General features: G+C 35.8%; 1 protein-coding gene and 1 long non-coding RNA gene across 39 annotated transcripts in view; one reads left to right on the forward strand and one right to left on the reverse strand.

Annotated features, from left to right (window-relative positions):
* TRDN (triadin) overlaps positions 1-26,303 on the forward strand; it is a 225,433-nt gene that overhangs the window by 20,712 nt on the left and 178,418 nt on the right. For 35 of the 38 annotated variants that reach the window (XM_066179292.1, XM_066179289.1, XM_066179279.1 and 32 more), the window contains exons 2-5: positions 9,741-9,950; positions 16,068-16,115; positions 22,448-22,588; positions 24,715-24,741. In XM_066179292.1, the coding sequence (XP_066035389.1) occupies positions 9,741-9,950; positions 16,068-16,115; positions 22,448-22,588; positions 24,715-24,741 (426 nt within the window). Of the gene's footprint in view, positions 1-4,708; positions 4,790-9,740; positions 9,951-16,067; positions 16,116-22,447; positions 22,589-24,714; positions 24,742-26,303 lie in introns of those variants that run through there. The other 3 variants (XM_066179277.1, XM_066179286.1, XM_066179303.1) reach the window with 3 other exon arrangements.
* On the reverse strand, positions 17,520-19,544 carry LOC136287011 (uncharacterized). The gene is made up of 3 exons (XR_010720049.1): positions 19,448-19,544; positions 19,270-19,348; positions 17,520-18,342 (listed from the first exon to the last, which is right to left on the reverse strand). It is a non-coding gene; the product is annotated as an uncharacterized lncRNA (long non-coding RNA).

The raw sequence follows: 26,303 nt of genomic DNA on the forward strand, positions 1-26,303 counted from the left end.
GAGTGTTCAGAATTCAGTTGCGTTCTTATCTCATCTGTGTACTGAGAAGTTGTAAATGAAACATTTGATTTTTTAAAAAATCACATTTCTAAGACAATGTAGAAAACATATGAAACTGATGAGATACTTAAAAGAGAAAAATGTAGATTTATAACTTTCAATTCATGAAAAGGTGAAATCTATTGCCCTTTGGAAAGAAAGCAGCCCAGTGTCTCTTTTCCGTATCTTGGTATATAATTTAAACCAAAGTAAATGACATTTCTCTTGTTTTTATTGACTGAAATCCTCCAGTTTTGATTTTATAAATTAATTTATCCTACTTTATTATTATTCACTCCCATGCTCTTCTAAGTTCTCAAGAAATTATTGCAAAAAGTGATACAGTTGTAATTAAAATCTGTAAGATTTCCCAATAAAACATGTCATCTTTTAAACCTGGTCCTTAGGTCTTCCTTTACTATTATTTCTAAAATAATTTCAGGTATGAATTATTACAGGGAGGTTCACAATACAATCAGTCATATAAGACTAAGAGCACATAAGATCTTTTAACTACTGCTAATGCCTTCTTTGTTTGAGGTACTTGAATAATCAGAATAATGTAAAAGCTTGCTGAAATGTATATGCACATAGGAAACAATCCCACAGAGCAAAAGGTTAAAGTTCATATCAGCCTAATGTTCTTTATAAGCAATTTTGGAGTGAAGAGATTTTTGCACTTCCTTGCTAAGTTATGAGACAAGATTTCTTCTGCTTAATTTGAAGTGTCAACCAATGTGTTACTAGATTATGAAATTAAAACATGCAAGGAAAGATGAAATTTCAGCTCCAAATCTCTGAAGTTCAACTTTTAATGTGATTTAGGGTTCATCTTGTATGAACTTTCAATGGTATGTGGACGCCTAAATCCTTCAGATATCTGCTGACCCAAGCAGGCCCTCTGAAGCCAAAGGTTAGAAGTATATCAGCTGAGAGGGAGTTAGCTTATTTTACTGCTGATTGTATTTTAAAGCACAGTGTAATTTAGGTCTGGTTGAAACTGGTTTTCACATCCCCTTCTCGAAGTTCTCAGATCGCTTCAAGACATCTGTTCAAATAGGTAGATTCTTCGTATGTAATTTATCAAATTCTACATTTCATACCTTGGCCTCTTCCGGAACAAGCAATGTCTAGTATTAATATTTCTTCAACAGGACCCAGACATGCATTCCTGAAAAAGCAATTTTCCTTTCTGCAGGGGAAATCTGATTGGAGCAAAGAGACTTATTCCTTTCCAAAATCCTCTGGTGATCTTTTTTATCAGTTACACTGGTTGCTAGAGCAAATTGATTTTCTCAGCTGTGCTTCCCAGACTTTCTTCCCTACCATCCCATCCGATCCTCTGAGATTTTCTAGACAAACCATCCTCTATTGCTACTGCTTGAATTTCTCACCTTGAACAGTAGGGGGGTGAAGTCCAGATTGCCTTCAGGGAATTCTGATTCCTTTTGTACAGCAAAGATCCAAATCCATCATATGAATCTGTGTGGCAAGGAGTTAACCACATATGTCAACTTCTTACATGAGGTACAACCAATCTTTTATATACACAAGAGAATTTAAAGGCAATCCTTGTAGCTGTCCATAGGGAAAAAAATAATCAGATACATCTGTTCAAATAATTTTAGCACATGAAACATGAAGGTTTGAAGTATCTTGTCTTTTTCAGCAGCCACTGGTTGAGGAAAAAGTTTTAAGTTCAGGCATTAAATGCATAGACTATGCCCTGCCAATACACTTGCCCAGCATTCAGGGATATAAAATAAAGGAAATTCCTGAGTCAGTGATTATATCTTCCTATTCAAAAGTCCTTTTTCCTTATATGTAATTGTCCAGTCCCTACTGCAACCTAGTTGTACATCACGTGAAAGTAATTTTCTGATCATATGGCTATGGAGGTTTTCTAGTTAGTATTAGTTATTTTCTTCTGAGATCCTTTACTTTTCTCCACAAAGCCCACAGTAGTGTACTGTATCTGTACTGGGGTTTCATGGAAAGATTTTGGTAGTAGGGGAGGATACAGCAGTGGTTCCTGGATGAAGCTGCCAGAAGCTTCCCCCATGTTTGACAGACCCAATATCTTATGGCCCCAAGATGGACCCACCACTGGCAAAGACTGATTCCATCAGGATGAGAGTAGCACCCCTGAGAAAAAAGATTTAGAGAGGGGTGAAATAATAATAACAAAAAAAGAAGGGAAAATAAACCCCAAACAAACAAACAAAAAATCCCACCTTCAACCAGAGAGAGGCGAGAGAATAAGTGAAAAAAACAGCTCTGCAGATGCCAAGAAAAATGAAGGAGAAGGTGCTGCAGACACCTGCAGCCCAAGGTGCAGCCCATGGTAAGGCAGGCTGGCTCCCTGCAGTCCTACAGGGGAGCAGATATTCACCTGCAGCCCCTGGAGGACTCCACTCCAGAGCGGGTATGTGCCCACAGGAGGATGTGAGCCCATGGGAAGCCCATGCTGGAGCAGGCTCCTGGCAGAAATCCAACCCTCTGGGGAATCAATGCTGGAGCAGCCTTTTCCTGAAAGACTGCACCCCAAAGAAGGGGCCTACTCTGGAGTAGTTTGTGAAGGTTACAGCCCAGAGGAAGGCCTCAAGCTGGAGAAGTTCTTGGAGGATTGTCTCCTACAGGAGACTCTGCGCTGCAGCGGGGGAGGAGTGTGAGTCCTCCCCCTGAGGAAAAAATGCAGGAGATACAGCATGTAATGAACCCACTGACCACAACCCCCACTGCCTCTCCCCCTGCACTCCTGTAGTGAGGAGGCAGAGAAAATTTGATGTAAAATTAAGAGAGTGATTTAAGATTTAAATTATATTTCTAATTACATATTCTGATTGATTCAACTAATTTCCCTAAGTCCAGTCTGTTTTGCCCATGGTGATAACTGGTGCCTGATTTCTTCCCGTTCCTATCCCAACCCATGAGCCTTTTCTTATACTTTCTATCCCCTGTCCAGGGAAGGAGAGGAGTATTATGGCTTTGGAGAGGACCTGGCATTCAGTCAGGGTCTACCCACCACAGTACCCTGAGCAACTGCAACTGTTACAATCCCAAAATATATGTCACATGTTAGTATACAGCATTAATAGTTTCTAGATCTCACCACACAGTAGTACTATTAGCATTATTTACTGAGACTGTATGAAGTACAGAATTTCTTTGGACTTGATAATGAAGTGGCTTGATAGAATGTATCTTTTCTTCTAAAAACTGCTTATTGAAATCGATGAAATGAAAAGATTGGTGTACATAATTTCTTGGATAATGAATAGAAAGATTAATACTATCTACTTCTTTAAATTATCAGATGTTCTGTATTGATCAGAAATAAAACCAATACAGATATAATAACAGAAAAGGAAATTAAAAATGTACACAGCACCAACTGCAATAATAATTATAAGTGACTTTTCTAAATCCAATCATTCAGCTAATTTTAATACACTATCTTCTCCCTATTCCATAATCTCTATTCTATTTCTTTTGTCACATAGAATTGGTTGCTGCATAATCTCCAGCCCTATTTTCCACATTTCATAAAGATTATTACATTTTTTAACTATCAGTCACTGATAAATCTGCATATGCTCTCTCATATACAGTCCCAGACACAGCTTTCAGAGTCTCTAGTCTGCAAGAAAGACTACCTTTAAAGTGTGAGAAGTTGTGTATGCACACATGATATGTGTTGAGAGGTTTTTCTCTTTGCACTTTAATTATGTAAACAGCAAAGCAACAATTCAGTACATTGTGTGGTGAATTTAAAAGTGTGTAAATTCTGGTATCATTGTGAAACTCCATTCATTTATTTTTCCATTCAGGTACTGCAGTGGCATTCATTCATATGTACAGGGATATAATTCAATACAAAAGAGAAGAAATTGCTGAATTTAAGTCATCTCAAGAGAAGATTTCTGCTGCATCTCTAAATAAATTAGCTTTTCTTAAAATTTTTACATTTCTGCCCAAAAGCTTGTAGAAGCTTGTCAATACTCTGAAGACCTACACTAGTTGCCCATCACCCATTTTTTGGGCTGCACTGTGGATCCTTGTCCTACTCACAGTGTATTGCAGATAACAATGAGAGAGGGGAGCTTGCAAAGATAAGCTGAATTTTCCTATTTAAGTTGTCTTTCCCTGTTTCTATCTCCCCTGTGTTAGAAAAAGTCTTGCCTGTACATTTCCATGTATGTCCAATAGAAATCATGATCCATATTAGTGGATCTAGCTGAGTTTCTAACCTGTTGAAATTTTCCAGGGCTACAGATCTTCCACAGAAAATGGTTTTAAATCCACTTCAATTGCACACTTTAGCAGTATTTGGAGGAGATCAAAAGTTTTTGACCAGCTGCTGTGCTCTTGCACTTTCTCCTCTGAAATATTCTGCACTCTGTTGGTTGTTGTCCAGTATCTGCATTTTCGGGCCCCAGTGCTGGCCAGATAAGATGATAGAGACGCTCTGTTCAGTGTATACGGTGGATCCTGAGGGTCTCTCTACTCTCTGCTCAACATTTTTTTTCACATAAATGCATAAACAAGACTGAAAGCAGGAAAAAAGTCATTAGGTTGCTCTAGGAAAAAATATTACTAATATTTCAATGCAAGGTACTAGTTATTGACCACAGAATTAATTCTGTCTTTTCCTTTGTATTTGTATAAGCCAAGGAAGAAGAAACCCTAGCAGAGAGACTGAAACAGAAGGATGTCACAGCCTGGCATAAGTATCACCTGAACAACACGTGTAGGTGTAATCCTTTCTTGCGGTAGAAATCATGTTCCCCATGTGGGGAAAGAGTGGTTATTGTGATCCCTGCAGGCTTGTGGACTCACTTATGGGTGATGTGCTGAGCTTAAAAAAATGCAGCAATTTATCTTATATCCATTGCCCAATTCTTCACTGAAGGGTTCTAATCCCTTTTCCTCTCTTCGCTGTGGTACCCTACTTCATGTAGGCTGAGTCTCCTGCCTGCCTGATCGCAACAGTGGTGGATTGATAAGGTCACCAGGTTAAAGCCCAAGGCTTCAGCTGCTGCTTAACATACAGTGCCGATTTATACAGCCGTTTCTTCTCTTTCCTGCTTCCTTAATTAGTATTTAAATATTCCAAGTGAAGTGGAATAGGTCAAACAGGAGCCATTAATGTCAAAAGTCTACCAGCTCTCTCATTTAGAGCGGATTGCACTGAGGTTTCTCACATCCCAACTGCATTGCCCTAGCAACAATATTATTATTTAGAAGTGAACAACCTCTTTTTTTAGTATCATGCTTAGCTGTCTGCTTTTAATATGCCTAGACTTAAAAAGGCATTGCACATTAAATATTTTACTTTTTTTTTGTCCTATTGGCAGAATAAGACTGTTTTACATGAAATAGTTATGAAGTGACATAAATACAGAAAATTACTCTTTTACACCTGAATGAGTCTGAGTGGAATAGGTTTATTTATTAATTTTGGAGGTTTAGGGGTTTTTTTGTTTGTTCCATTTTTCTACTGGAATAGTAGAAGGTATAGCAGTTGAACTGTAAAATAAAGTACCCATCCTTAACCAGAGACTCCTATGCTCATTATGAGGCTATAATACCTCAGCCCAAAAATACAAATATTTCAGCTAAGCTGCCAGGACTACAAGCTCACTCTGGACTCTGAAAGTCACATGGTGTTCTCCTCAAAATTGTCACAATTGTCAAGGTTTATTTATACTTATGAGACCTTATGGGTCTTCAGATTGTATTCTAAGTGACAACTCTGAAATCAGAGGAAGAGTAAGAATCTCAGAGTTTTAGCTGTTTGGAATTTAACAAATCAATCTGTTGATGTAAAGGTGACATTTGCGACCTGATGCGGTAGTCCTGTGTGCATGAGAAATTGTGATGTGGAGTCAGAGGTATATATCCCTGGAGTAATCTTTTTATAGAAATGTATATATAACTTTTTGAAGTTCCTATCCTCATTGAAAATCAATAGCAATCACAACCCAAAATGCCAAGAGGCTCTAGCAGACATGTGCGGTGGATTAAAATTGGATGGCTGAAATTGTAGCAGCCCTCAGCTGCACCCTCCACTCCTGTGATGGATGTTGCTTCTCCCAAAGCAGGGACAACTGATCTGCTCATGAATCTCCTGATCCACTCCAGTGCTCATTGAAAGTAAACTGGCTGGGATTCAGACTGGCTGTAATGGACACAGAAATTTGTCTTGAGAGAGAAAAAGTTTATTATTTGGATGGCAAGGATATCTAGAAAAGTTCAGCAATCTGTTTTTAACCTGTTGCTTAATGACCGCTGCTATTGTAAGTGCAGAACTTGATAGGCTCCATCACATGATTTCAGAGCAACAAAAAACACCTGTCTTTCTCAGTCCCCCACTGGGCACCTGAAGCCTCACTGACCTCTTTGGCAGGAGTTCTGCCTAACTTTGACACTTTTCTGAGAAAAATGAGAAACACTGCTGGCTGAACTGATGGAAACATTGTATTTACATCCCCTTTTTCTGCTGTCTAGCACTGTAAATATCATCACTGAAGGTTTGCAGGAAAAGTTAGCACTGGTAGGAGGCGGACAAAAAGGGACAGAGCACCTACACGCCCGAAAGCAAGAAACAGGCAGAGAAAAGAATGAGGATAACACCTTGGGTACTACAATCATATAATGCTTCTAGAGAGAGGGAGATCATCTCAGTGTTATTGCCTCTTCATTTTGGAGTCATTGTATACCATTGTGATGGTATCAATATACAATCCATCCTACATGAGATTACATAGCAGCAAACAATTTCTTTCTTAGGAGTCATCAGATAAAATTCCCCAGCCAATTTTGTTCATATAGCTATCTAGGGACAAAAAAAATCTAATTTCTGTTTGCTTTAAGACATCCTGTCTGGGCTTTTGTTTTTTGGGCAGTTACAAAGTTAGGGTCCTGTAGATTTTTCCTGCCAGTCGTGTGAGGATGTTTTTGATAATGTAAAGAATTTAAAATAACACTGGAGGTCTTTCTTAGGCCCCTGAGTCACACTGCAAGCACCTGTATCAGGAACACCCAGCAGTATAATGGTATTTTCCTAGCTTGACGTCCAGTCAAATTTGAATCAATAGCTGTTCCCTCACCCTTTAATGAGCACACTGACAATGATTTTATTGTATAACATCCTGAGTTTTTAAGGGGAAATCTGACTTGACTACATCAACATCCAAAAGCTTGCCATAGATAACCTTCTACAATACTTGAGCTCTGTCTCTGCAGCATTGCTCTGATTGATAAATCATCAGTTACTATTTTCTTCACCAAAGAAGACACAGAGTGGTCTGAGTTTTAAAAGTTAAATATACTAAACAGTAAGGAAATATGTTTACATAGCAACAGACATAGAGGAATGATCCTTAGACTGGTAATTATAAGTCTATGTCTGTATACACACAGAGTTTTAATTGTTTGTATTATAACTTCAAATATCTGCCACTAGGATGTCCTTGAAGACATGCTGTGGTACTAATCAGATTTGTCAAGATGAGACAGTACCTTTATATTCTCTCTTACACATCATAAACTCTGACTGATACCCCAAGGGGAAAAAATGCACAATGTGTCATTTATGACCTGTTACATGCACAAATTACTTGCATCGTGTATGCAGTAGGATAACAAAATGCTATTGATTTTGAATTTGACTTAAGAAGCTGATCTTTATTGTTAGTTGTCACTTGGCAGATTTATCCTCCTGCTGTGCATTGTTTGATCTAAAATCTTTGTTTGGAGAAATGGAAGCAGTGTTTTTTTATAATATTTTTGAAAAATTGTATACATTCTATCCTAGGAGATAGACATTATTTATAAGCAGAAAAAATATTCTATAAATCAGAATAAATTTCAAAAAAGTAACAGAACCATGCAATATGCCAATCTTGTTTTGCTTTTACAGCTCTGCTGTGTAGCAGAGCAGTTTTTCAGGGCTTGAAGCAAGGCACTGATCTGCACCACGACGCTTGTGCAGAAGCAAAATTAAAAGGCAGAGCTAAGGAAACTACTTGTTAATACAATGCACTACATAATTAAATAAAATTTAAAAAGGAATTTGAAAAAGGGTATAAATTTGAAAACTCAACAGATATGACAGATTAAGAATTAGGGAACCCCTTCCACCAAAATAGTCCTTTCCAATTTTATATGTTTTTGCCAGATACATAAAGGGACATTTCAGTATCACTTTAGGATATTGTTTTGTATACATAAAAGGAATAAAACCAGTATTCATTAGCATAAGGATTGGAAGATTTGTTTGGGTAAAATAGGAAAGGAAACTGTATGCATGTATGTATATATGTATGGGTAATATTATGATTTTATTCTTTCTTCATTTATTTTTTTTAAGAATATAAATGTTGTGTTTCTCAAAGAGAGTCTAAATACAGGTTGTGATGGTAAATGTTGGAAAGTCTTCAACAGCCTGTACTTTAACTCCAGAAAAGGTTTCTCAGTGCCTATTTGGCATTTTCCATGTCAAAAATGAAATTGAATCTGCTTACTTTCATATAGAGCAACTCTGTCACACAGAAAATATCAGTTTTGTAGATTGTATCAACTGTGACAGAAGACAAAGAAAAGCAGAGATCTGCAAAAACCAGCTGTCACCTGATTCCTTGAAATAATTTATGCAATTTGGTGTCAACAAGCAGACCAAGCATATATGTAACATATCTTTGAAGGTTTTAACTGTAGCATACAAGAAGATACTGCAAACTAAGTGGAGATGGCATGGTCTTCTACTAGTTTGAACTGTGATGTTGGGAATACTTTACCTATTGTTATTGTGTATAATGGGAAAAAAAAAAAGCCCCTCCCTAGATTGTTTAGGTTATTAAAATGTATTTTATGAAGCAGATTAAGTTAAGAGCTTTCAAATACAGTTAGGTTTCAGCTACTACAGTTTTAGTTTGTGTCCAGAATTAGCATTTGTGTTCAGAATTACCATTTTTAATACCTCAGGAAGCAGTAGGCTAAGTCACTACTGTTACTGTCCATTACATAGTTTATATGTGTCGGCTGGTCACTTAGCTAAGTAGCATTCATCTTCCTACCAGCTTTTTATTATCAAACCTATGCTTTCTGGAATCAAGTCTGCTTTGGCATTGTAACTCTTGTTTCTTAGGAGATTATTTCATTAAGTGAAAAATTCCACCAACAAAGCTACTTAAAGATCAGCTACAATCTTATTTACAACTTTTAAGGATCTTGGACACAGAAATCATTTGTGTTTCTGTTAGATAAAATGAAATATATGTATATATATATATTTTATTGCTACTGATACATGTCCTTCACAGCCGCATTCCAGGCAAACCTCAAATGGCATAGATGCATTAGCTCCATTAAAGTCAATGGAAGTTCACTTAATCACATCACCTGACAATCTGGCCTACAGCCCGTAACAAGACAATCCTTTGGAGGGTAATAATATTTTATGCTTTCATCAATCACTCTTCTAGGCCTGCAGCTATTTGTGGCAGACTAAAAAATGTCATATTATAATAAAAAAGCTGGTTATGACTATTTCTTCCAGAAAAAGCAAGAACCTTTTTTTAGCAATTTATTTATATAAACATTCTGATGACAAAACAATTTCAAAACAGCATTCATATTCTTGGCTTTAAGGCTCCAAATTGTTACATTTTTTCCCTCTGTTTTGTCTATTTGCATAGGACACATGTCTACAACCACGACAATAATAGATGGTAAGAACGGATCCGTTCCTTCGTCATCCATGAAAGTGGGCAAGAAATCAGTGACAGAAGACCTCTTGACAACGTTCAGCTCACCAGCAGCATGGCTTCTTGTGGTTGCTCTGATTGTTACCTGGTCAGCAGTAGCTATTGTAATGTTTGACTTGGTGGACTACAAAGCCTTAGCAGGTAAAACTCAGCGTATTCTATTTGACACTTTGTATATTCAAATTTAAAAATTTATTAAGCAGCGTCGATTACGTAAATATGCCTGTGTCTCATCTCCTTGGGGAGAGCACAGTGTCTCTGCTGAGCTCACCAAGAGAGAAGATATTGTGAAAAGTGTCAGAACACATTAGTTTATACCTCATACACCTTTATAATTTAAGTCTCTCCATTTTGCAGCCCATCCTCATCCTAGAAAACTAATATGTTGACAATAACGTAAAATGTATATAAGCATGTAAGGTCAGATTTCTGTTTTCCAATTTCTATATAATTTTTTCCTAGAAAAATGAAATTAGTATTAATTCATATTTTCAGAAATATAAAGTCTTTAACAGTCGCCTTGAGTATTCCAATATCTGCTTACACAGTTCAATGATCAGAAAAATGTAGAAGAACATACTAACCCTAAAACTGATCTTCAAAAGCCATAAGTACAGAGGACAAGATTCTTAATATTAGCCAAGATACACCCATGTCTTCAATAAGGCAATAACTCTAGCCTAATTTTAAAACTTGGCTATATAAATGAGCAAGATCAAGCTTTAGGGTATGTATTTATTACTGCAGGCAAAGATGAAAATGAAGTGGGTGGTACAAGAATTGTGATTCTAATTGAGGAATGGAAAAGAAGAGTGGCAAATAGAAAGAAATAGAATATTTATGTCTTTTATCTGAGAGTGATGTATAATGGAAAATAAATTAACTACCTATGTTTATAAAGGGTATGTAGTGTTCAGCAAGCCTTCAGTAGTAAAACCTTTGTGAGCTGAACAGCCATTAACTATTGGGAAACATGTATGTGAAGCAGAAAACAAATGATTAGGGTCCTTGTCTTTCTTAAATGAGAACTCCAGATCTAAAGTTATTGCATCTGTCACAACAATTAACTAGGAATTGAAATTCGGACTTCGGCCTTTTAATTCAAAAGAAATTGAGTTGATGTTCTGGAGTAAATTTCCTGGACTTTATTAGTTTACTGATAAATTCATAGATTTTTTTTTTTTTGTCCCGCTATATATCAATATTGACTTCAAGATTTACTTAGAAAGCTTTTGAAACACATATAGATCTTGAAAGAAACCAACAAATCCTGGATCAATAGAAGTCACAGACCTTGAAATGTGGAGAAAATGTACCACAAAACTTTCTTAAATTTTTTTCTCATCTGTCTTTATTTTCAGAAGGACATCTCTGGAGTACCAGGAAAACATAAAGTTATTTTTGAGAAATCCTTCCAAAATAAGCTTCAGATTTTATTTTAGACACCAAACACTTGATGCTAAAACAGAGAGACAAACTAAGAAAGAGAAACTATCATATTCAGCTTTATTTTTTCCATATTAAATATTAATCAGTCAATCAATCAGTCAAACAGTCAATCAAGTTTTTAATATGTTTTCAATGAGCAGTCAAGAACCAGGGCTTAACTCAGATTAAACTTAAAATCAGAAATTTCTGAACTCGCTGTCAGGTCACACATGCTCAATAAACACGTCAGGGTAATGGTAAGCAATAAGAATCTGTATTTGTACTGGAGTTTGAAGGAAACTTCCTAAGCAGATGGAATTCTGTTTGCATTGTATTGGTTAAATGAGCTTAAATCTCACAAGTGTTGATGGAAACCACCATTTTCAGACCAGGATGTAGAAAGAAAGCAAAGTAAAATTTAATCTGCAGGTGAGTTTTTATTTTGTGAAGGTCTCTGAGAGATGATACTATAGTATTTTGAGTTCATGAGTTTGTTTCTTTTCCTTTCCTGCAATATTTCTGTTCCTAAATGATTAGTTAAACCACCATTCAAATCAGGTCTTGATGGTCAAAGATTAAGAGAAGGAAATGCTGTGCTTCTTTAGACCAGGATTTATTAGACTGTTTTCTGTATTTACATGCATATAAGAATAGTTGCATAGCTGTTATCACAACCTTTAGTTTTCCTCTCCTGATTTCTTGCTGATTTTTTTTTTGAGTTAAACCCAGTGATTTGTAAAAATTCCATGGAAATAGCTGAAGATTTTACACAGAATCGCATAGCTGACATTATTAATACAAGAATGATTTTCACTTTTGGACAGTTTGCCTACAGTGAAAGTAATGCCTCCTTTTCATATAGAAAGTAAAATTTGGAGCAAATTTCTAAGTGGCTCCTTAAATCTAAAACCCAGTAAGTTTTTTGTCTTGGATTTGATATTGTTCTTTGAAAAACCAGACATGTGTAAAAAGAGCGAATAGCTATATTCAGGACTGTAATTCTAGTTTTGCAGGCATGATTAAAATTAATTTCCTAGTTTTCAAATGTAAATGAAAGATGCCAAAGAAATTGCATTCAGCTGTGTGCTTTTTAAATCCACAAATCACAGAAAATTCAGTGTTTTTTTCCTAAAAGAACACTTGCCTTTCATAAGCCATTGCATTCAATTTCTTTCCCATTTCTCTACCTGAAGTTCCATGAAGTTCAAGTTCAGAAAGTATGCATAGCATATGGATGAGGCAGGCTGAGAGAGCTGAACTCAGCCTAGAGGAGACAGAAGGGCATCTGAGGAGCAGCCTGCAGAGTTTTGAAGGGCAGTTACAAAGTTGGCAAAGGATTCTGATCTATGGGCTCCCACAGGGACTTTCGCTACATCTCTGTGCCAGAAATGGCCGTCTCCATAGCAGAGCTGTAGCAGTGACTGCACTGCACAGGGGTGAGTGCAGCAGAAAGCAGGAGCAGGCTGACCTGGTAAATCAGTCAGGGGACTGTGTGGCTCAGGAGCAGACATGGATTTTTTCCCCTGATTACACTACAGAGCTGCTAACTTCTGGAAAATATAGGAAGTGCAATGCCCTAGATCATGAGTTGCCTAGAGTACACAGAGATTCATGGAGCTCAGGGAAAACACTACACATGAGCTGAGTAGGAAGTACTCTAAACTTGTACCTGAACATTATTTTCCTACAATAATTAATAATTTTACTCTCATTATCTGAAAGGCAAATGATTCTAAAAGATGTAAATTATCACTGTATGTGTTCTATATATTCTTTCAATTTATCAGTATGAACTTCACACCACCCTCTGTGATTAGAGTGCCAACCCTTAGGTTTTGCTTCTTGATTGCTGTGGTTTCACATTCTTTCAGAAGTAAACTATCAAGTTTGTGAAATTCTGACAAATTACATAAGATTAAATTTTTCCTGGAATGACATGTAAAAGAGATGTTTAGTTTCATCCTAAAGTAGATGTGGTAAATTACTTTTTTTGCTGCCCTTCTTTATTCAGCATACATTTTACAAATGTAAAGTAGCTTACAGAACTGCTGGAGGCTGAGGGAGGTTAACACTTAAGGTTTAGGTGACTGAAGTTAGATTACACGAATTCAAGCTCCACGCACAGAAAGATTTAAGATAGTTTTGTGTAATTTTACACATTCAGAACATGATGGCTGTAAATTCTACAGCACTCTGTATTATTCAGGAGGTGCTGATTATGATATAAAATATATCTTTACGAGGGGACCCCGTGTCACAGGTTGCATGTGTAAAGCTTTGCTTCCTGGGTGGTTGTGTCAGTTTGTTCAGAAGTTAGGACAGGGACAGAATTTGTAAATCAGCTTTAGCTTTAGCAGTGGATTTCAGGGAAAGTAGGAGACAAGAGTTAGATTTGTACTGAAAGTTTCACCCCCGTTCTATCTACCCAGAAGAAGGAAATTAAATTTTACAGTGTTGTGCTTTAGTGTACTATGCTCATTCCTTTGAGGAATCAAATGAAAACTTGCATTCCTGGCATGCTGTAGTCTACAACTATGAACATGACTGAAATATTTCTAACGTGGTATGAAGGTCACATGTATTACAAAAGCTTGAAAGAAGAAACTAAAAATCTCATGCAGTACACAATGTGTATGAATATGGAATAAGTAGTATACCATATTAAAGGATCACTTATATTTTAAATATTTTTCAAAAATGAATAAAAAATTAATTTTGGTTCTATGTGTGCCTTGCAACAGTTCATTACTTCCATCCTTTGTGTTAGAAAACACACTTTTTTACTGGCTTCATAATTTATGAATGTATTTCATGCATTTCTTGTACACATGACTGGATTATACATTTTAATTGCTAAACGCAACTCAACAATTTAAGATTATTTTAGTCCTTAAGATTGATTGCCCAGGAATCCATATTTGCTAATGGGCTAATAGACCATTCAAAATTCCCTGCCATCTCTGTGACCAATTACAGCTAATTACATCCCCCTAATTTCAGATCCAGAGTGTTCAATATTCAGAGTAAATTACAGTGATTTAGCCAGTCACCTGAAGGCCAGACTAAATTAAACCTAATGAAACCTCACCAAATCTATGAAACCCAAATTACCTACAAAATAATATAGGTGAAAATATAGAAAACACACAGAGACAAACTTAGCAGAATGAGCATGCTATGTTGCTTTCATGAGTAAAAAACCAACATGAATACACTCTTTGTTGGGACTAATTTGTTTTGTCCACATAAGGAGGCTTTTTGGAGACCTGTAGGAAAGGAAGATCTTTGTGTAGGTAATGCCTTTAGGAATAGGGAGTTAACAAAGCATGCAACTCCCATCCAGTCAGATGCTTTCTTTAATTATATTTTTTTAGTCTTTTTAAGTTAATGCAAAAAATTTGGACAAATATTATGGGGCTTCCCATAATAGCCTCTGAATAACACAGTCTGAAGTCACCATTTCCCTGCCTGAACTTGTGGTCATTTTATTACTGTCTTGCAAGCACAGATAGATTTTGTCTGGCCTTGTGGAGTATATAACTATAGAGAATATACACATACATTTTTCCCCTGCAATATCATCTCACTGTAGTCACCCTGTTGGGCTAATGTTCACTGGAAACTTTTAAGAACTTCAAAAAGAAAAGTGCACATATTTTTGCTCTTGTATTTTATAACTGTATATCCAGCAGTGTTATAACTGAAAATACATTTCCATTTAGTCAGGAAAAAGAATGAACTTCTGGATTAGTTTAAGCCACCAGCAAACTTAATGGAATAAATATTTTTTCTCTTTTTCAAACATGCAGAGCTCTAGACAAACATCCTACTCTGAAATTTATCAAAACAGTGCTATAGTCTTCTGCAATACACTTTTTTTACTGTATTTATAAATGTCAATTCAAAGCATGATTGAACAGCCAACTACTTCAAAGTTCTTAATTAAGTTCTTAATTGAATTATATAAGACTTCAATTAATGCACCTAAAACCTAAAAAGCATTTTTTCCTCTCTTCCTTGATAAAATCCATTAAAGGGATTTAAGCCTAATTCCCGTTTAAAGAAGGGCTGTTCAGATGACATCTGGTTTCTTATGTTTCAGTCTGCAGCAGATTTCATAGCTGAGGTATAAACCCCTAGAAAATGAGTTTATAGTGAAAAGAGCGACAGTCCATGAACTATGGCAGCATTGCAAGTGCTGCTTTCCTCCCAAAAGGTCCAGTGCATAAAAGATGATAGATTTTGATAGATCAAACTTTGTGGGGTTATGTAGTTGAAAATATGAAATTCCAGAAAGAGTTTCAAGGTATAGGAAAGGATCTAAGAGGAGAATTCATGTTTAAATATGCTTCATGGGAAACAAAACAGAAAGCAAATTTACAGTGCATAATGGTATCTGTGAGATTTCTAATTTTAAACAGACAAATCAAATCAGTAATTCATTTCAGTAACAATTGTAGTGATGCAATTCTTTGGTTACTTGTTTTTGAAAAATTGAAATAACTTGACTAGAATCACCTAAATGTAATATAGTCTTTTCAGCAATAGAATTTGTTTGCAACTTGTGAAAATACTGTGCTTTGTTTGATCATGTTTTTACCTTGCTATGATTCACACTGTATTATCTCACACCTACAGCATATTGTTTCCCTTTTTAATGAACTCAAATTTCTGCCACAGAACAGCAGCCCCTCAGAGATTAAACAACTCCTCACTTCTCTCCTTCAGTGCTTCCTTTAGCCACAAGACAGTTGAGAACATTCATTTTTGCTAATGGTGTTTCTTCATTTTTTTTATTGACCTTCCTGGGCTTCATCCTGTTGCCATCAGGTATAGCCACCTATTCACAACATTGTGATGATCCCTGTTTCCCACCTGGTAAAGACCTTCTGCCTGCAGTGTTCTGAATATGTGTATGGGTGGTAACAAAGCATGGGCACGAGCAGAAGCCGGGACACAGGAGCATTGCTTCTCAGCTAACCCCAACTCCACCTGGCTGGGGCTTGCAACAGCCTAGTCCTCATTTTCACATCATGCTTGGAATAGATCTGAGAGCAAAGAGAGACCCCTAGCCAGGAGAGTCCCAGGAAATGATGGCAAGTTGAGGTGCTAATTTTACACTTTAAATGTCCTTTAAAAATGTTGTTGTACAATTATCTAACAGCTTTTTAATCTGAAGACCTGTGTTCTTAGCCAGAGAACTGAACCCATAGAATGAGAAAAAAAAAAAGCTTTGAATTATTATAGATAAAATGTGTTTCAGAAAACACCTCCTAATGAAGATCTGAACTATCAAATCAAAACCTTCTAGCTGATATCAAATCAAGTCATATAAACTACACTTAAAGCCCATCCTAAACATACACTCCTATTGACATGTAGGGCTATACGGAATGGACCTGAAATTACTGAATTACTTTGCGAGAGTTTGCGAATTTCTTTCTAAATTTTGGAAGGTAAATTCCGGTTATAACTGCTTCTTTGTTCACTTTCATGTGAGATTTCCTCTATGAACTTGACCTCAATATAGTTATCTAAGGTTGATATAAGAAAGAGACAGCTACAGACTGTAGTCTTAATATTTACAATATAGGTACTTATAAAATGGAAATTACTGAGAAAGCTGACTCTGTACTTTCTTTGACAGTTTTTATATGTAATATAATTAAAAATTCAATTAGTATTTTTATAAAAATAATTCAATGGTACCAACCAGAGTTTTTCCTGTTTATGGTAACTATAAACCTATCAAGCTATAAGCTTGATAAAAATGTTAGTCTATGAAACAGAAACCTAAGACCTAAGGACAGTTATGTTGATAAACTGGAATGTTAATAATAGGAGACTATGTGTGTCTTGAGATCAGTATCTTAGATGCTACTTCTCAAAAATCACAGAGTAGAAAGGAAGAAACTTAAAAATATATAAACTTTCAAATGAAAATATAGGTCTCTATATTTATAACAGAATATTTTACTAAAAATAGGATAAGTTTTATTACCTCAAGCTCATGTTAGGCTTTTGCATTTTATCAAACACAACAGAAATTCTCTGTCTTCATCAGCTGTACCTTGTCAGTGTCAGTGAAGTAGTTTATATCTCATAGATCAATCTTTGCACCAGATAATTACCATAATTTGTAACTTAATTGCATTCAATTCACTGTAGTCAAAATATGTAATTGATGAAAATCCAACAATTGCTAACTAATTTGCTGCGATTCATTAAAAAAAAAAAGCCACCTTAACATAGGTTCAACTCTGAGATACATTTAACCATCTGACAAGCAAAAAAAGATTGATAGGAAACTACATTTCTGGCAGAGTTACTAAGACTCGAATAATGACTGAAATAATTTGCACAGATAATCAGTTAGTCACTTTTTATTGTGCACTTCACAGGAATGAATGACACAGACTATTGAGCATAACCAAATTTGCTCTAAAGTCGACAGCAAATCATACCATGTGATTACTCAATTCTTGTATCCAAAAATCAGGTTTAAAGTACTCATTATCAGTCCCCATTGAAAAAAAAAGGGGCTTTCTCTTCAAAAATTCTTTGGCACTTTATGAAAATTACCTTCTGTCTTCTCGTTACCAAGAACAAACTTAATGTCAACTGCAGGACTTGAGAACTTTGTCATTGCCTGGTTTCAAGGATCTGTGTTAAGTGTGAGTTATTAATTACCATTAAGGTTAAAATTTTGATTTTAAAATAATTTTGAATTAAGACTGTGAGCCAAGGAGACTTCAAAAGTGAAGAAATTAATTGTTCAGAACTGTAGCACTTGATGTGCTGCTTCAAATTACATAGGGATTTTTTAGAAGTATTTAATACCTACAACATATCTGAAACTATTTCTTAAGTAATTATTTTAAAGATATTTGCATATTTTTAGTACAGAAGTCCAAACAATCTTCCAGATATCTCCAACAGCTAACAAACATTCTCCAATCAAATTCAACTGAACTGTCCTACAATAAGATGTCTTTGAAAGGTAGTATACAGATTCCTTCCATTTGATTGGAACTCTTCCTCTTTCAACTTTAACTCTTCCAAATTTCAGCATTTTCTAGAATGTTCTGGAATTTTGATGCTTCCTCTGAAAACACAACAACAAAACTGTTACTATTCCTCATAACAGTGAACATGCCAGCACAAGAAAAGAGGAACTTTTACTGATATGAAAAACATCTCTTATACTGTACCAAGTAATAAAAGACTTTGACAAACAAAATGTTCTAGCAAAGCATTTTTGTGGAATCAGAGCTGTTCTGGAATGTACGTAATTTACCAAGGTGAATAGTTGTATAGACAGGGAATTAATTAAGAATGTAAAGTTACAAATCTAAGTGCATAGCCAAAGTGTACAATATCAAGAAGGATTTAAATCTGAAACAGAATCACTAGCAGGACCCATGTCACATACCTCAGGATTATGTAACCCTAAAACAGACTTCAGAGGGAAGAGACACACTTGCCTTCTGAAGGTCACAATATTTCTCTCTGCACTGGCTTTTGAGGGAGTTAGGAAACCACCAGGTCTTCAGTACCCTTTCAGCTATATTTCACTAAATAGGAAAACTAAACTGAACTTAAACTGTGATTAAAGGTAATTGTGTAGTGTCAACTAAATTCTTCAATATTAATTATGTTTCACATCTGAACTTAACTCCTCAGTAACCATTTACTTCCTTTCCCCTCCTTCAACAGGCATTATTAATTGTTTACTATTTTATCTAACACTAAAAAATTGGCTCAATCACTATTTAAAACTTAATCAAAAGGCAAAACTTCACAAGTCTGCATCTGAGAAATATTTTGTATTGATAAAGCCTCTTTACAGTTTAAATTCAAAATCCTGCCTGCTCTGCTTCCAGAGCAGTGGATTTTGTGTGACATACAATATATTAATTACGGTTTAGATCAACTATATTAATGTATAATAACATTAATTATAGCTATAGATTAGTTACAAATTCTATATTACACACCATATGTTAGCAAAAGAAATATATTGTGAGCTTACTTTTAAAATAATGTCTTCTAAGATTTGCTGAGAAATGAGAAGTTGTATAGAAGACTGCTGATCCAGTTGAACATGTTGACTATAAGGTGATTGTAAAAAAATCTCATTATTCTTTTCAATTGCTGGACATCTCTAAATTTAAAAATATAAAGCTCAAAATTTATTATTAAAATTTTACATTCTTTCAGCTTCACTCTTGAAGCAAGAGTATGCAAATCTTCTGGAAATGGTTGTCTTTCTTTGCATGTTTGTGAGGAAAATTGAATCTTTCTTTGTCCTTGTTAACACCAGAATTGCTTCATTTCCTTTGTCAGTGTTGTATTTCATTCTACTAGGGACCTCATAGCACCTGGTATTGTCAAAGTTGTTGGTAGAACTAAAAACATGGATTTAATCAGTTGAAATTTTCACTTCAGCATTATTTGGTGTGGTGTTCTTAAGAATTCTAGAACACATCATTACTATTAGCACTACTGTTAAAAAATGTTGGAAATACAACACAAGTTAAGCAGAAGACCTGTGCATGAGGACTTAATTTTCCAGGTCAGTGCGCTTGCATTGGACCTCAAGTGTGCTCACAGTTTCTGTTTGAATACAAAATTTCATTTTGCAAATACAAATAAAGTGTCCTCTACACAGCTCCAAACTGATTTTTCTAAACTTTGTGTATTAAACAGGTTTTGCAACTTGTGTCTGTTAGCACAGGTATGACTGGACACACAATTTTGCCTCTGGACACTTATAATTTCTAATCCCTTTTCATAGTGTGGTATGAAGATGCTATGAATTAAAGACCAGGATATGATGTTGTAGACTGATTCATCAGCAAAGATGGCTTGCCTTGGGGTGGTTGGAATAATTTCCTCTGCTCTTGATCTTGCACTTCTCTGAACATTTCCCTTGCCTGCCCAGGGGGGACAGCTCTGCTACCTGTGAAGCAGAAGCAGTTATTGAACTTCTAGTTGATAGACCAGTATATTAAAATAAATTGATACCAGTTCTTGTTTAGTTTACAGCTGTAGTCCCGGAGGCTGTAAAAACCTGTGGCTGTAAAAGCAACTGAGCCCTCCCTAAGCAACCAGTGGGTAAAAGGAGGGTGGATAGCCACATGGAAAATCAAGGCAGCTGTCCAAAGTTAAACCATCCCTGCTTGTGAATCAAAATCTTGATTATGCTAAGACACCTCTAGCCATGTCCATCCTATTAGTCGACTGACTCCTTAGCACCTCTAGATTAGAATAAATCTAAAGCAAATGGCATCAGGGGTCAGGTCACAAATTTACTTTTTAAGAGCCTAAGTGTAGGTATTAGTTCTCCTGGTTAAAGCTTGAGAAGGCAATTTGTGGCAAATCACTTGAAAAAATTAAATCTCTACTCAAAGCATGAAAACAATGCAAACTAATACGTGTCATGCTAAACAAAGTAAATACTTGCTGGTTTGCGACTCAACCTTTCTGAATAAAATAGTGTGCACAGTAGTACACTAAATTAATTTATTTGCAATTATGTCATTGCATCATGTCACACCTTCAATTTATTTGATCTGTCTGATTGTTCAGCAACATGTACCTATAAAATACAGTATTCACAAAATATTAAGTGCAATATTTCTTTGGTCTACATTATCAACAAGCATGTGCAAACCAATAGAAAGTCAGCCTGGTCTCTTGTGTTTCAGAATAATTCAATAGAGGGAAAATTAACTATTTAATGGTGCATTTATATTTCAATGAACCTACATTTCATTACAACACTAAGTTGTAAGTTTCATTACTACACTTTAAGAAAATAGTTCATACTCCTGTCACTGAAAAAGTTCCTTTAAGCCTGCACCTTGCATGATTTTTAGCCTGTAAGTCCATGTGAGACTGCTTCTGATTAATGCTAAGATTTGGTTTGTGAGTCAGAACACTGCAACCAGAAGTAGTTCTGAAGAGACTTGTCTTTAGCTTCCTTCTAAAATATTTACCTACAGAAAGTCAACACGAAACAAAGGTACGGTTCCTGCCTTGGTGCTGTTAAATTCAGTGTACATATTTTTATCAAAACCTCTAGGAAGAAGACTAGGCCAAAAGTTCAGTTTCAAGTACAGTGGGCAATAACACAGACTGAATGAGGGTTGTCCCTCTTCCTAAGAAATGTTTGGTACAAAGTTCAAGAAAATAGAAAATTGCTGCATAAAACGGTCAGAAGAAAAAGTCTTTCAGAGGCTCAAAAGTCCCTCTGAAGTAGTGTGTCAGGTACAGAGAAATCTGGTGAAATCCCAATTGGAAAAGCCTTTAAGGGAATACTAGTATTACCCACTGATGGCTGCACTGCCTGGGTGTGGGTACAGTGGGGAGCAGAAGTCTCACTTCCATCAGAGGTTCCAGGAAGGTGAAGGACATGAAACTACACAGCTTCCTTGTTTCCCAGTTTGCTTGCCTACAGGGGTAGTAAGACCAGAACAAGAATGCACATGTGCACAAGTGTATTTGAAAGAAATTCTAGAAAACTTGTGAGAGAAGAACCAGAATCACAGGAGTATGTGTTTGAAAGCAGCTGTCTCTGTGCCACTATCTGGATTTGCATCCCTGTTTATTCTGAACTCAGGTTATTTTAGCCTGAGTATGCACAGCTTTCTTCTTCCCATCCTGTATGTGTGGTCCATGACAATGATGTGACCTGTCTGTGTTGTTAATTCAAGGCTCAGCAATTTCTTCAGCCAAGACTTGTGTGAGGAAGGAGCTCAACAGGGAGATATGACATGAGTGGGACTGAATCCTAGATGGGCATCAAGAGGCAGGGGATCTGAGTCAGATTAAAAACTGGGCTGAAATGAAGAGATCATCTAAAATGAAGAATATTAGAATGGATCCATACTTACATTTTGCCCAGCCATGCTTCAGAAAGAGACCCAGACCTTGGAGAACAACATCAGACCAAATTACACAGTGGGTCCTTAATCACTCTGCAAACAACAAGTGCAGGAAGATACAGTTTATACCAGTCTTCCACAGGAAGGAGAGCTGTCCTCAAGTGCTTGAATAATAAAAATTAACATTCACAGTCCTTGTTTCTGCTAAAAGAGGTAGCATAATTAGTCCTTTATAAAATGAAGATTAACTTTTATTACTGAAGGAGTTATTTGGTTTGGGTTCTTTTTTCAAATCGCTTTTGTTTTAAAATCTGCACTCAGGAAGATCTGTTCACAAGCTCAGCACAGAACCACTGAGAATCATTCATGAGACACTGGAAGAGTCTTCTGATTGGATATATGGCTTTTTTTCTTTACTGTCTGACATCGTATGGAGTGATGATGATGATGACAGTGATGAAGGTATTTGTAATGCAAAGACTTCCATAACTGCTCTAACTGCTGTTTTACATGCATTAAAATGGCTTATTCAGCTTTTAACCTCACAGACAAGAAGGTCAAAAAAGAAGGAAAAGTGAACATTGTTGCTAATAAAGCATCCACTGGCTATTTCAATCAGTAAATTGGTCTCTTTGTTAGCTCTCATCTCATGTTTAATGTACCATTACAGAAAAGCAGTCAGAATTAAATATTGCCATCAGTACGTTTTTGAATATAAGAGCACTAATTTATACATGACTTCAAAGCCACGACAAAAATATGCATCAGGATATTGCCTCAGAGAATGGAAATAACTATTTTCTTTTAATCAGCAAGATTCTAAAGAACCCCAGAAAATATACAAGATACAACAAGAAATTTAGAACTTTTTTGAAATTTAGAACTTTTTTAAAATTTGACATATTGATGAAGGGGCAAATATATTGAAATTTAAAAAAAAAGACATTTCAACTGAACTTACAGGATTTTGGATGGCGTATTGCAAGTAATTCAGTTTACTAGAAGTTATAGTTCTGCCATTATGGTACCATTCTTCATCTGACATAATCAGATAAATGAAAGTAAATTACAAATATTTTGGTTTTGGAAATAACTCTTTTTCTGTTAATAAAAAAAACAAAAAGCAAAAACAAAACAGAAAAAATAAAACCTAGTTCCCCAGTGTGAGCAGAGAGTGCTCACAGCCAGTAGTGGATCATCATGTCAGATCATATTGGTCATTCTGAGAAGCAATAAGTGTGGGAGTGACATCTTCATTTCACGGTTGTTTATTTTATATTTCATTTGGCTACACCAGAATATAATTAAAAAATGACACGTACTGAAACTGACTTCTACCCGTTTGCTCAGAAACCTGAGATATTACCTAGTGTTTACCTTTTAAATATGAGCATGAGCTTTTGATATTAGCACCATATAGGAATGCTAATAGATAGGCTGCTACAAGTGAGTCCGTGAATTGGGTATTGTATTCTGAGATATGATTTATAACTAGCAGAAAACCAGTCTCTCCTAAGGCTGACAAACAGAAAAGATGAAAAATAGACAGCTTGGTAAAATTTGATCAGTGTGCATTTTTAGCATTTCATAGCTCCCAAAGCACATGCAAACTTTCAAACGCTCAAGTGTCTAAATGTTAATGGCAGTAGGAAAAGTCATAAAATAACTGACAGACAAAAATTTGAGATCACACGTTCACTAGATTTGGAAACCTTAACTCTGGCAGTGTTTTGCCCAATGAAATTTCATCATCAACTAGGAGTGTGAATACGCAGTAAGGCATCTTAATTCATTATATCATAAAAATTAAGTGTTTTGGGCACCCTGCCCACTCTGTGCTGTAGTCAATGCAGCTGGCGCTGCACGCTAGCCAGTCATTCAGGTTCACTCCTTCAAATTCCGTGTCCTACATGGAGGTGCAATAACATATTGCAGCAATCAAGTGCTTATAGTTACACTGAAATGGATTATTTTTTTTGGCTTGGGTTTCACTGGAAAGATTGCTAGATTAACAGTCTTGATAAATTCCATATATTTTTTATTCAGAATTAAAAAAAAAAAAACCACCAAAAAAAACCCCACCAAAAACAAACCAAAAAAACCCCCAAAAAAACCAAAAAACCCGAATCCTACCCTTAAAATATGGAAACATGCATAAGGTAAAGCAAATTTTTAATTGTAGTCACAAATTAATATTCAGATGCACAAACGGAGATTTGGATGTTTCCTTAGCTACTACTTACTTACTACTGCACCATGAAATTGTCTACCCCAAACTCTATGGCAAGATAAACTTTTTATTAAAAATCTAAAATCTCAGAATAGATGCTTATCATTTAGTACAAAAAAGGAGAAATTATTTTTTGAAATAAAATGAGCCAACATGAAAAAAAATGTGGGGTTTTTGTTTGTTTGTCGGTTGGTTTGTTTGTTTAATGTGGGGGGTTTGTTTGTTTGGGGTTTTTGTTGGTTTGTTTTTGGTTTGGGGGGGGTTGTTTGTTTGTTTGTTTGTTTGTTGTTTGGTTTTGGTTTTACTGGATTTTTTAAAAAATTTTTCTCTAATATCTGTTTTTTTTCTCTTGGTTTAGGTGAAGTGGAACCCTCCCTGAAAAAAGGTTGGTCAGTTTCTTGACAATAGAGGGAAAATATTTTGTAATCATTTTAAGAATTAACTGTATATCTGTGATATAAATCCTGTCAATAGTTACATGGCAGGTTACTAACCTTTTCAGTTGTGCTCTAACAATCTCATTAATTGCAAAATACAAATAATTATATTTAATGAGCTGTTTGTTGGTCTTTGAGAATTCCTTATTATTTCATTATTCCTGAGAAAATCTAAAAAATTGTCATATAAAAATAGAATTACAGAAATATTATTTATATCTTTGTCATGCTTTGTGGGACTCCTGTTAATGCCAAGGAGTTATATCTATGTCTGGATAGAAATAAAGTTCAGGAATAATAATATGGAAAGTGTATTTAGTGAGAAATAATGATGAGGTACTGTCAAGCATTTTACCTGAAGCCAACACAGGCCCCTAAAGAAAGAACTTTGTCCTAATCTTCTGAAAAAATTACTTAGTTAGCACTGAATTTTTAAAGCAGACAAGTGAAGGAAATAGGATTCGTATTATAATCTTTATGGATATTGAAATTGTTTTGCTGAAACATTAAACTTACATTCAACTTCTATTAAATCAAAATGCAAATTTAATAGAAGGCTGGAATTACTGATGATAGAATGTAAGGCTTTTCAAAACTAGGATGTGTTTTTTCTCCATATTGAGCAAAACTTGAGAATAGTAGGATGTGTAACCAGCCCTGTGTGAACTGAATTTTGTATCCATCAAATTCTCAAGAGATAAATGCCCATATTGAAGAATCTATCACCCCGGTTGCTTCTGAGATTACAATCCAGTTTTCTCTGAAGTTAATTAGAACTGGATCAGGCTTCTCTTTAATGAAATGTTTTGTCAGTCTCAATCTGCAATACAAGGAATTAATAGTCTTGAAGACCAGGACCAGTTATCTTTCTACTGATGACTCCTCATGTTAGGAAAATTTACAGACAGTGTAGGAAAAGATTCCTAAAAAAAGAGATTTTACTTCATCTGTAAGAACTGTAAAACCTTCAGCATCACCCTGTCTCTTTTCCCACAGAGACAGCAGCATTTTAAATTTTATAGAAGATGCACAGAGTCTGAAGCTGTAACACATTGTTGGCAAGGATGTATATGGGTGGAATGTGTCTTCTCACCATGGATCAGTGTAGGGGGCGGGCTGAAAGCGCTGCTGCTTCATGGCCAGGATATAATCCACAAAAATTCTGTGGACAACAGCATGTTCAGCATTGCAAACCCTTCTCTGGAAATCAGTGACATAGGCCTTACCCATTGCATTGGGACTCAAAGCTGTAGAAACAGAATTTGGAGAAGTCATCAAAACAAGCTGAAGGCTGCTTAAACTGTAAGCAGTGGGAAGTTATATGATTATTTGGACCTAAACTTGCTCCATCCAAGGAGCCTGAGTATCTAACTGCCAGCTGTGAAAGTTTTCCTCACTATTCAAAGCTCACAGCCTGGCTTTGGACATGAATCCTGAGAGGCTCTTCTATCTGTGGTAAAAAGGAAACAGACAAGGAGCTGGTGATTTCTCCAGATCTGGTATCTTACAG

The sequence above is a fragment of the Chamaea fasciata genome, unplaced genomic scaffold (genome assembly GCF_029207755.1).
Source record: "Chamaea fasciata isolate MVZ Bird 193981 ecotype frontalis unplaced genomic scaffold, bChaFas1.0.hap1 SCAF_3, whole genome shotgun sequence".
NCBI lineage: Eukaryota > Metazoa > Chordata > Aves > Passeriformes > Sylviidae > Chamaea > Chamaea fasciata.